The 10,671-nt window shown below is 38.0% G+C and overlaps 1 protein-coding gene across 1 annotated transcript; it reads left to right on the forward strand.

Annotated features, from left to right (window-relative positions):
- The first annotated feature begins 369 nt into the window (after nt 1-369).
- LOC139714777 (ficolin-2-like) lies at nt 370-6,616 on the forward strand. Its single transcript, XM_071626433.1, has 3 exons — nt 370-504; nt 1,595-1,856; nt 5,913-6,616. Exons 1-3 carry the CDS (start codon nt 409-411, stop codon nt 6,170-6,172), a joined length of 618 nt encoding a protein of 205 aa, XP_071482534.1. The 5' UTR covers nt 370-408; the 3' UTR covers nt 6,173-6,616.
- Nucleotides 6,617-10,671: the final 4,055 nt, after the last annotated feature.

The raw sequence follows: 10,671 nt of genomic DNA on the forward strand, positions 1-10,671 counted from the left end.
TACTTCCCTTAATACAAATATCAAAGGATAAGATAAGGCTTATATGGAATATTTCCTTTTATCGTTCTGTAGTAACGTCATGAACTTTTAAAGTCTTATCCTGCGATGGCTGCACCGAAACTCTAAAAATTCATAACTTTTAAACTGATTGTCCGATTTTCATCAAACTTCACTGATATCTTATGTTGATGTTGCGGCATACACGCAATAATACACACATGTATTGAAATATCAGGTTTGAAACATTGATTTTCCTCTCCTATGCAATGTCGCAAGCATTGAATTTACTTTACATGCTTTAGGTAAAAGGTTCCGTGTTTCTTTCATTGTGATCTTGAATTGTTTTGAATCGTATTCTCTTCTCCAGGCATTTTACCTCGTGACTGTCAGGACGTATTGCAGAGAGGGATGACATCGAGTGGGACCTACAACATTCAACCTGATCATAACGGCTGGCCGTTCCAAGTCTACTGTGATATGGACACAGATGGGGGAGGTTGGACGGTACGTGTACCATAATTGATGTCTGAAGACAGTCTGGCAGAGAAGAGAAACTGAGGCAATGACTTTTAGACACTGCACCGTGTCTAGCACCAATCAAGGCTTTGATTTGTTGTTGAGGTTTTATTCTTCGTGTTACGATAAAAGATCTTGCTGAGCAAACAGATCCAAACAACATACATTGACGCTTAAAGCCCATTGATGAAGCATTCGTGAATCCGAACTTGCATGAAAGTATTTTTGACGAGTATGAACAAATGAAAACATTCAATGACACGAGAACAGTTGTTTGTGAACGTGCTCGTGTGTGGAATACAAACAGATTGTTTTCTTAAACATGATGCATGTTCTGAATGCAATTCTTTCGTTTCGTCGATTGTTTCTGCTTGCGATGTTTTCTTTTTTCTTGACAAGGAGGAAAGTTTGTTATTTTGTGACAAGGACACAAACAGGTTCCCATTACAAATTACGTCGTTATCCACTGTCCAAATAACATATTCTGAATCAAGCTAGAAGTGACTGTCCATATCTCTGGTTGCTGGCAGGCCCCAGAGGGCGCTGATTAGAACTCGTCGCATCGCGATGCTCGTACAAACCGCGCAACATCCCTTTACACGTTATTTTTTCTGTACTTTTCTTTTTTTGTTGTTGCCATTCTTATGATTATGTAAGTCGATTAGCTACCCAAGTCTTGATATTGCACATAAGAATAATGATAATTATGATAATAATGATAATGATAATGATGATAATAATAATAATAATAATAATAATAATAATAATAATAATAATAATAATAATAAAAAGAAGAAGAAGAAGAAGAAGAAGAAGAAGAAGAAGAAGAAGAAGAAGAAGAAGAAGAAGAAAGATGATGGACATTTATTTTGCAATATGGATTCGAAAGTCATTTGTGTCGTTGTAGGCCCTGTCTGGCTTACGTCAGATGAATGTATTTTGCTTCTTTACGCGGTGTAGGTCTACTCTACAATGAAATCAGTTCTCGTTTGTCGTTGAGATAGCGTATAAAAAGATTTGAGAAAAATAACAAAGTACATTGTAAGCAGATATTTCTCCCTTGTTTTTAAATGGATAGGTATTCCAGAGGCGAACAAACGGGTCCGAAGACTTTCGACGAGGCTGGGCTAGTTACAGGAGAGGATTCGGATCGGCTAGCGGCGACTTCTGGCTCGGACTCGACCGGCTGCATCGCTTGACCTACCAGGACGAGTACGAGCTTCGTGTCGACCTGGCCGACTTCGATGATATCGCCGTACACGCCTGGTACAGCTGGTTTCGCGTCGATGGCACGGCGACGAACTACAGGATGCATCTCGGTGACTACAGGGGTGTGGCAGGTGAGTGAGCCTACTCCTACAGGTTCTAAGGATACAGCTCCTCGCTTCCTCTTTTTTCCCCCTTTGTTTCTTTTATTTTATATCATCACGGGATAAAATTTACTCGGTAAGCCGGGAAAGGCTGTTTTTCACAGAGGCTGTGAATGCAATGTCAAAACAACACCACCACCAACAACAAAGACAACACAACAATAAGCAAAATGTATATCACATTATAACAAAAAAAACTAAATAACAAGAAAAGGGAAGAAAAAATATATAGACTTAAATTCATTGAACACAAAACTCTACAAAAAAAAAAGTGAAACCCACAGTTTCGCGTAAATGTAAACTATTGCACTAGCCTTTCACCTTGCATTGCACTTTCTCTTCTTGTTAGATTGTAATTTCGCAATTGCCTGCTTGATGAACGATGATAATTTTTCTGTTATGACTTTCATGTACTGTGATGACTACCACATGAAGACCTAGTCCTGGTGGTATTATGCAGATTTAAATAGCTAATGTGGCGGTTTCAAAATTTTCAAAATATAGCCAATTCCCGTGTCCGTATTTTGCAATAGAAGTAAAGGAAGTACTGGCAGTGGTAATGATAGTAATGGAGATAATGATGATAATGATACAGGAGCCGCGGAACCGGAAATCGGAAAAAAAAATTATTCACATTAAGTTTTCTTTATTACTGTCCAAGGGTCAATGACCCCTCCCCCCCCCCCCCCCCCCACACACACACACACACAATGCGAAAATTTTATATCCCGCGGCCTGCCTGTTATGGTAGTATAATTATAATTATTAACAACAGGTTTTTGCGCAAAATGTTACTGGAAATTTGTGGTAGTATACCTATCCATCAGAAAGAGTTTTCAAGCTTTAGCTCTCTGAGGAAAGTTCTGAATTGAATATCTCTACAGGATACGAGTGTATGAAAACAAAGTCTAATAATCGGGGTTGCAAAAGGGACACACGAACTTAAAAAGGACATTTGAACCATTTAGTCTGCAAAATATGCTGTGATGTATGTGTGGGTTTTCTTTTTCTTTTTCTTTTTTAGGGGGGGGGGGGGGAGGGGGCGTGCCCTTGCGAACGATTGTATCTGCTTTATGTTGCTGATATTTCAGGTTATGGGTGTTTGCCTAGTCTGGGCACTGTCCCTTTTTCCTTGTTGCGATTTTTTTGCCAATTGCACGACAAACCAAGAGAGGGCCCGAATTTTTCATTTGCGATAATCATGAGACTGCGCGTATCGCAGTTATTGGCGTATATATCGCAATCTTTGGGTGTCACGCCCTCTTACGGCTTATGGCGTACACAGAGACTGAATCACCGCGACGAGTAAATAGAGTCCAGAAGCTAGACTAGTGTTTGCGTGGTGTTTGTCTGCAAACGAGGCTTTTGAACGAATTAGACAAATGTGCGCAGATTAATATCCTCCTCCAGCATAATCCGATAAGGCCATCGCAAATCTTATTTTGATTATGGAACGTATAGTAGGAAAACGATCTCGGCCATATCCGAATACAGGGCATCAATCACTGTGTAGAAACTTCAAAAGGAGGATCAAAACCAAAATCCATACCAAAGAGCCGTAGATTTCATTTATTTCAACACTTTGATAAAGATAGATAGAAGTTTAAGGTTGCTTGCTCAGTTGGAGCAATTTCTATTAACTTAATCAGAATTGTGTCAAAGAATTGCTGGATTTTTTTGAAGATGAATTTGTATTCTGTGCGATTAGCATGCTCCATACTTACCTGTTCGGCGGAGACAAGAGTCTTCTCCATGGGTCAACGAAGGCAAAATTCGTATGGCCAGAGAACTGGATTTTTTTTTTTAAAGCAGTTTGATAAATATGGCAATCAAGCAATTTTGGTTGAAAAACGTAAGAAAACAAGATATGGTGTGAACACCCTTAAAAAGAAACTAAAGAAATATGGTAATATTAATCTTTAAAAAATGAACGAAGTTAGTTATGATATGAAAATGAGACGGAACGCACTAAAAATGTCTTCTGTTATGTTGAATGTAACAGCATAAAATTACAAAGTATTGAAACAGTTCTACGTAAAATTTTTTGAAACTTCATGTGCATGCGTTCAATGAGCACTTCACGCAAATGGATGTCGATGGCACAACAGTGTATACATTATGACCTTTTCAACGGTAAGAAAATTATCAATGAAACGTTTGAGTTCGACAAGTTTTCGTAAGAATTCGTTAAGAGGAAAATTTGAATCGTTGTCTCGGATTAAATCGCAGGGCCTTCACCATTTTTCAAAACTCTTCCCTATTGAGTGATGGCGGGTCTTTTCTTCCGCTCCTTTGACGCAATACTTCAGTTCCTTGAAAATGTGGTGGTATTCTTGATGAGGGGAAGCTTGCAAAGAATACCCCAGTCTTCAAGGATGTGGATGATTATACTGGATGTCACAATCTATTGTCCGATAATGCCGTTTTGTCATAGTATTAACATTCTTGAAAGAGTAGTCCATAAGCAGGTCTTTACATTCTAAGAGCGATACAACTTACGAGTGACATAGAGTCTGGTTCCCGACAACGTCACTCTATAACACCTCACTGTTTGATGTACATAGCTATTTGTTACCAAATATTGCTGAGGGGTTCATGACAGGAGCTCCTTTTCTTGATTTAAAAAAAGATGTGCCTTTGATTCTGTTTCGCATGACTTGGTTGTTCAAAAATTTGTCAACAATATATGAATTTGGTGTTGCCACCTTATTCTGGACTAAAAACTTTGTTTCCGACAGGCAACAGCGTATAATACATTCCAACGCCATATCTGACTATCGATTAATACGTAGTGGAGTTCCCCTGATCACCAAGGCTCCTTTTACTCGTATAGGACAGTTTCTTTTTCTCACTATTGTGACCTACGTATTAACTGCCTTTTAACTTTCAAACTAAATTAATGTATATTCCGACGATACTGTAATGTTCTGTACGTCAAAAAGTCTCTGAGTGTTCAAACTTATCACACCAACAATCCTGATATTACATAAATTCTGATGTTAAATTGCTCAGGATAAATGAACTACTGCTCAAAAGGAAGAATAAAGAACGGGAACTGCGTGTTGAGCAGTTCACTGAATTTAGATATCTTTGTGTAATCATTTGTCAACACATAGTAAAATGGTAGAGACATGTTGACGTGATGTCAGGTAAATTTGCACGAACAATAGGATAAAAAAGACCACCAAAAAGTTTCTACCGAAGCGAATCCTTTCCCTTGTGTGTAATAATCTGAATACATATCCCCGACTGAGCTATTGTTGCACAATCAACATGATTAACGAAGTGCTGAATGTAACATAAAAATAAGTTGACATCCGTACACCAAGCAACATGATGTTTTCCCAGCTAAGCTGGCAATCACTTAGATTGAGGAATCATCATCAATGTTATGTTATACACTTTTAACATCTTTGTTAAACTAGTTCACCATATCTGCAATATTTGATTCTTTACAGAGGTAAGATCTTCTGTAAAAGAAATAACCGTATCAAGACAATTATAAAACTGACTCTTACAATAGATCATTTCACGTTCATGCGTCAAAGCTATGGGATTAATTACCAAGTTGCCTACTATCCGGCTTTTGCAAAACTGATATTTTTATATGTTAAAAAATAAAGTAATGGATATTATCTTTTGAAATGTGTAAGCAAGGACACACTTCCAACGCAATATAAAAACTGTAAGGGCTAAAATCTAAAAACTGAAAAGGCTACTCAAAGAAGACTGAATAAATAAGCAATAACTTCAAGTTCAAACTATTTTGAACAGTTAGTTCCAGATGCACATATGAACATTAATTGTTGTAATACAATGTGCGTTTTGTTTTCTTTGAATCTGTATCGATAACAAACATGTGTTATTGGAAATGAAATTTCATTTGAATTTGTATTTGAATTGTCAGGCAGTTGTACTAAGAACGAGTTAAGGTGAAATTCTAAAAGTGCTATTGGTCGGAGGCAGTAAACGCTATCTTACCTTAAAACATTTCCTTTTCTATTCATGTAATTCTTTTGAATACAGGAGATGCGATGTCGTATCACAACAACCAGCCGTTCAGCACCAAAGACCGCGACCACGATGCGAGCGAGGCCTTGCACTGCGCCCTCAACTCCGGCGAAGGTGGGTGGTGGTACAATCAGTGCTTGGAGGCAAACCCCAACGGGCTGTATCTGGGCGGACAGACGGAACGAACACGAGAGGGCGTGGTATGGACATCTTGGAAAGGCCCAAACTACTCGCTGAAGAAAATCGAGCTCAAACTTCGACGAGTAGCAGATTAGCGATAACAAGGAGGCCTCCATGAGCGATAAAAAGGGACTGTCCCGGATGTTGACATGTTAACTTTAGCACAGAAGGAGTGACAGTGGCATTTCATACTGCCATGGCAAAGTTTATTGATACGAACTATTTCGCGTGTGTTCTCCCACGATGTTAAACTTCTCAGGATCACTACGTAGAAATAATCATGAAAGAGTTAACTCGAACATTCTTTTGGGCAAGTGAAATTCGGCAGGAAAATGCGACGTACCGATCGAAACACTTTCGCCTTTCCCTATAAGGTGTTTGTTATCTCTTTAGGGTTGATATTATGTCGCTATTAGTCAAGTAAGTTCTTTTGGGGACAGAGATCCTTGCAAGAGTCAAAATAGTGTCTGACCGTGGTCGTATGAAATATTGAATGATCGATGATAAACTAAGAAAATAGCAAATTACGATCTAGTCGTTTGAAGCGAAAACAGAGTAACGTGTTATTAATAATTTGTTGCATAAGGGATTGTGATGGGATTTCTTTTTTTTTTTTGGGGGGGGGGGGGGGGTGGGGCATTTTTCAGATGATGACTTTTTGACAAAATCACACATTAATAAACAAAATTATACTATCATGCCATTTATATCAAGAAATCGTGGACTCCTTTTCGCATGTGTTTCACGATGGTCGTATGATGCACCCAGTATTCACTGGATCTCTGATGACGGTACTTCTTTTTAGGCTTGGCGAATTTATGTCAGATTTATGCGTGGCTAGTGATTGTTGTATTGATGTATTTATAACTTTGTGTAAACCGCTGGAATCTGTCCCTTTGTTTTCATGTACTTAAGTCAGAGTTTTATTTTTTTATTTTATTTTTCTTCATACACAATCACATGAGTCATATTTCCGATAAGCTTTTTACATTTTTTTTTTTTACTCCTGAATAGTTTTAGCGATACCTCAACTCGTAAAGATATCATGTTTTTGCGTTGCGTCGAAATGAGAAAGTTATTTTTAAGAAGAAATCTAAGGGATTCATGGTTCACTAGCCAAACGAAAATACAAAAAACAGAAACACGGTGAACTCTCCAGCGATGAGGGATAACTACCACCGGGACAAAGGGGGAGGTCTCCGTAAATAGAAAACTATTCTTTGTGAAATTTTTGGAGAACATCCTTTCCTTAAATTTTGATAATAAGGGACTGCTTCTTTATGCCCCCTTCACAAAATTCCCTGCGTACGATCTTGGTTTGATGAGCTGCGTTACCATAAGCACTGTTGTCTTGTTCAATTATTTTTTAAGTAAAAAAAGATGCACGGGTATCGCGTCGAGTAGGGCAGATCCTCATCTCACTCAGTTGAATTATTCACATATCATTATACTACAAAGGGCGTGTGATTAGTTTGATAATTACACATTGTAGTTCGATCGTTATTAATATACACATTGTAGTTCTTATAAGTGAAAATGATCGTAGGCATTGTTTTTTAATTGTGACTATTTACCACCGTACCTATAGTTAAACATATTGCTGATCACTATATCAATGTTGACGCACATCATGACAATGTGATAGTGATTAATTTTTCTTTCAGTCACAGAAACACGCAGATATAGTCAGTAATCATAGATATTTAAGTAAATCATTTATCAGGAATACAATTGCTTCGATAGTCTCAGGAATACGGACAATTGCTGTAATTGCCATTATAACACAACGCTTTATTGTTTCAGTTACCTGTACATGCAACTGTCTTCGCAAAATTTGCAAAATTGCTTTAGAGATTAGGCAATCACGACTACCAAAGCATTCGTCCCTTGTTGTTATTAATGGGAAATGCTTATCAAAGTACGATTGCCTTAGAAGTAAGCACTCTTTGCTGTACAGTTTTAATTTGCCGTGGTCAAAGCGTCGCCAATTACGATGGAAAAATCTTATCTCTATAATTCTTATCATTCTTCTTGTCATTGTGTCCTTTCTTGATTTTGTTTTTTTTTTACTAATCTATTTATCTATCTGTCTGTCTGTCTGTCCGTCTGTCTATCTCTCTTTGTTTCTGTAAATAGCCGTTTCTCACATTCTGTTAGTCTCTATCAAATCTTCCTTTGTCCCAATTACCTCGTTCTATTGTGTCCCGGTGTCTCTACCAATACTCAAAGCGTGTAACAAATCAATGATTCATGCGAGATATTTATCAGAGAATGTGTATGATTGAACTTGTTTCTGCAACAGCTATTTTAAAATCAACATCGAGCGGGAATACTGTCGTTTCAGTTTTACACTTCGCTGAGCTGTCGCCAGGTCGTGTGGTAGTGTCGCGTTCACTGATCATGGTGACAGTAGTGTCAGCAGATGTTTTCGTTCAATCAATAAATGTGCATAATGAAAATATGCAAAACTGTATCTGTGTGTATTTATATGTAAATTTACATATGGTCAGCGTGTGTGTCTAAACGTTTTCATTTTCCCTTGTCATTAGATTACCTTCAGTGACGATAATAAATCTCAAATGTTTGAGTTAGGTGCTCACAGGACGACTATCACAACCGATTATATACCCCAAAGCATGTACATAATATCATAACTGTCGTTAAACTTGACTCTAGTCGCTGAGATTATTTTCTGTTAATTTCTGAGCAGCATGCGCCATTTTCATCCAAGGAAATTGCGCTTTCACCGTTCAGAAATGATGGTACATTATAAAATCAGGTTTGGTTTCTTTACCTAACTAGCAGAAGGCGTATCCTTCGCCTACGCATTGTTGATTTGCACTACATTTACCCCGCCTAGTATACACTGGTCTAATGCTGTTCTGTATTAGTTCTCTGAACCGACCTGCCAAAGACTTTCCCAGTGGTCAGTGACGATCAGGACACTAGCTCCCATCAGAACGAATGATCAAACATATCACCCCGGCGTGAAATCTAACACCGTTACAATACTATAAGTTCGTAGCGAAGTCGGAGCAAACCTTGTATAATTCAATAATTCAAGAAAAGCAGGAAATACCCCACCTATATATACAATGTACTCTAAATTATTTCCTCCTCAATTCATGAATCATATCATTATAGCATATTAAGAGTTTGTTTGCAAAAACCGATAAGTCAATTTTTGCAGATTTTGAAGTACGGTCTCTGTCATAAAGTACAAAATAATACCTTTTATATGATATATTGGTCACTACATATAGGTACATTTTGGAAGTTATGGTCAAAAGAAGCAAAAATGTTCTTATTATTCTCTTTATTTTTCTTGACCTTTAATGGCAAATATCTCCATTTGACAAATATGGACTTATCGGTTTTTGCAAACAAACTCTTCATATATTGCCTCGATCCCTCCTCTACCCCCCCCCCCCCCCTTAACAAAAATGATGATTGTGTGAGCAACTAACTAAGCACATTTTCACGCGGTGCTCGGTAGACATTATACACTATTATACCAAATAGAATTATGACGAATTCAAACAATTGCTAAATAAGGATTAAACCAACATGATTGTCCAAAATTTGAATTGGAACTAAATCTGGCCCATTTCTAGAAATGCCCTCCGCTAATATAATTCAAAATATCTATGGTAATTTAAAGTAAGAAAGGTTAGGAACATGATTAATCCGGAAACGGTATAAAACACAATTCCTCATCAAATTCTTTAACAAAGGTTCGTTGTAAGTGAATTTTCAACTCGACGGAAACAATATAGGTCTACAACCATGTGTTTGTGAGAAGTTGAAAGTATAGCGCTTATAACTTTGAGAAGATTATCAACCTTAGGGCGAATTTGTTATGCACGACTCTGTCAGTTTGTTGCCAGGAGTGGTTAGTAACCCTCTGCGTGCAATAGTGATTATCTGATCATGTACATGATCACCTGTCCATAGGTTTTTGTGAGAAATTTGTCATTAGCATGGAAAGGGTTAATACAGAGTCACATCAATTTCGAGACAGTAAAGTAGTGTCACTTTTATAAGCTGTGTCTTTGTTTTCAACGCCGTGATATTCGGCATTGTCACCAATTTCAGTTTTTCCACCCCACATTGGTCGGGGATACATGCAGATTATATGAGGCAATATGCCATTCACTCATTCATATCGATTGCGCTGTTTGTGACGCAGATGACACCCCTATTATAGCTTTCTTGTGTGAACGAGGGGATTGATTTATTTCCAGCATGAATATGGTGCGCAAAATATTCATTGGACATGACACAGAATCACTGATTGCTTTGTTACCGTCCTTGTCAATGGACGTGGCACATCGCCTGCATATCATCCGATATTTCAGGTTTAGCAGTTTTCAGTTCGGATCCTTTCGATGTAACTCTTTCGTTACATCCTGGACAAGGAAACAACTTGGTCAACGAAGGCGGGATCACTCTTTCCGAGAAGTATACAGCAGGAGCTTACCAAATGTAATCTTGTGAAAGGCCTCTCCGCTTACGTGCTCGCGAGATCAATTTCATACAGGTGTGTAACACATTTCCAACGCTTGGAGCATAACAGACTCGCAATGAAGTATGT

This window comes from Diadema antillarum, unplaced genomic scaffold, assembly GCF_040938485.1.
Source record: "Diadema antillarum isolate AM-2024a unplaced genomic scaffold, OU_Dant_1.0 seq00002419_RagTag, whole genome shotgun sequence".
NCBI classification, from domain to species: domain Eukaryota; kingdom Metazoa; phylum Echinodermata; class Echinoidea; order Diadematoida; family Diadematidae; genus Diadema; species Diadema antillarum.

What these genes read in the sequence shown, in the direction of transcription:
- LOC139714777 (XM_071626433.1), top strand. Translation starts at nt 409, where the DNA reads ATGACATCGAGTGGGACCTACAACATTCAACCTGATCATAACGGCTGG. An exon ending in CAGATGGGGGAGGTTGGACG is followed by an intron (nt 505 to 1,594) that starts GTACGTGTACCA and finishes TTAAATGGATAG; the next exon opens with GTATTCCAGAGGCGAACAAA. An exon ending in TGACTACAGGGGTGTGGCAG is followed by an intron (nt 1,857 to 5,912) that starts GTGAGTGAGCCT and finishes TTTTGAATACAG; the next exon opens with GAGATGCGATGTCGTATCAC.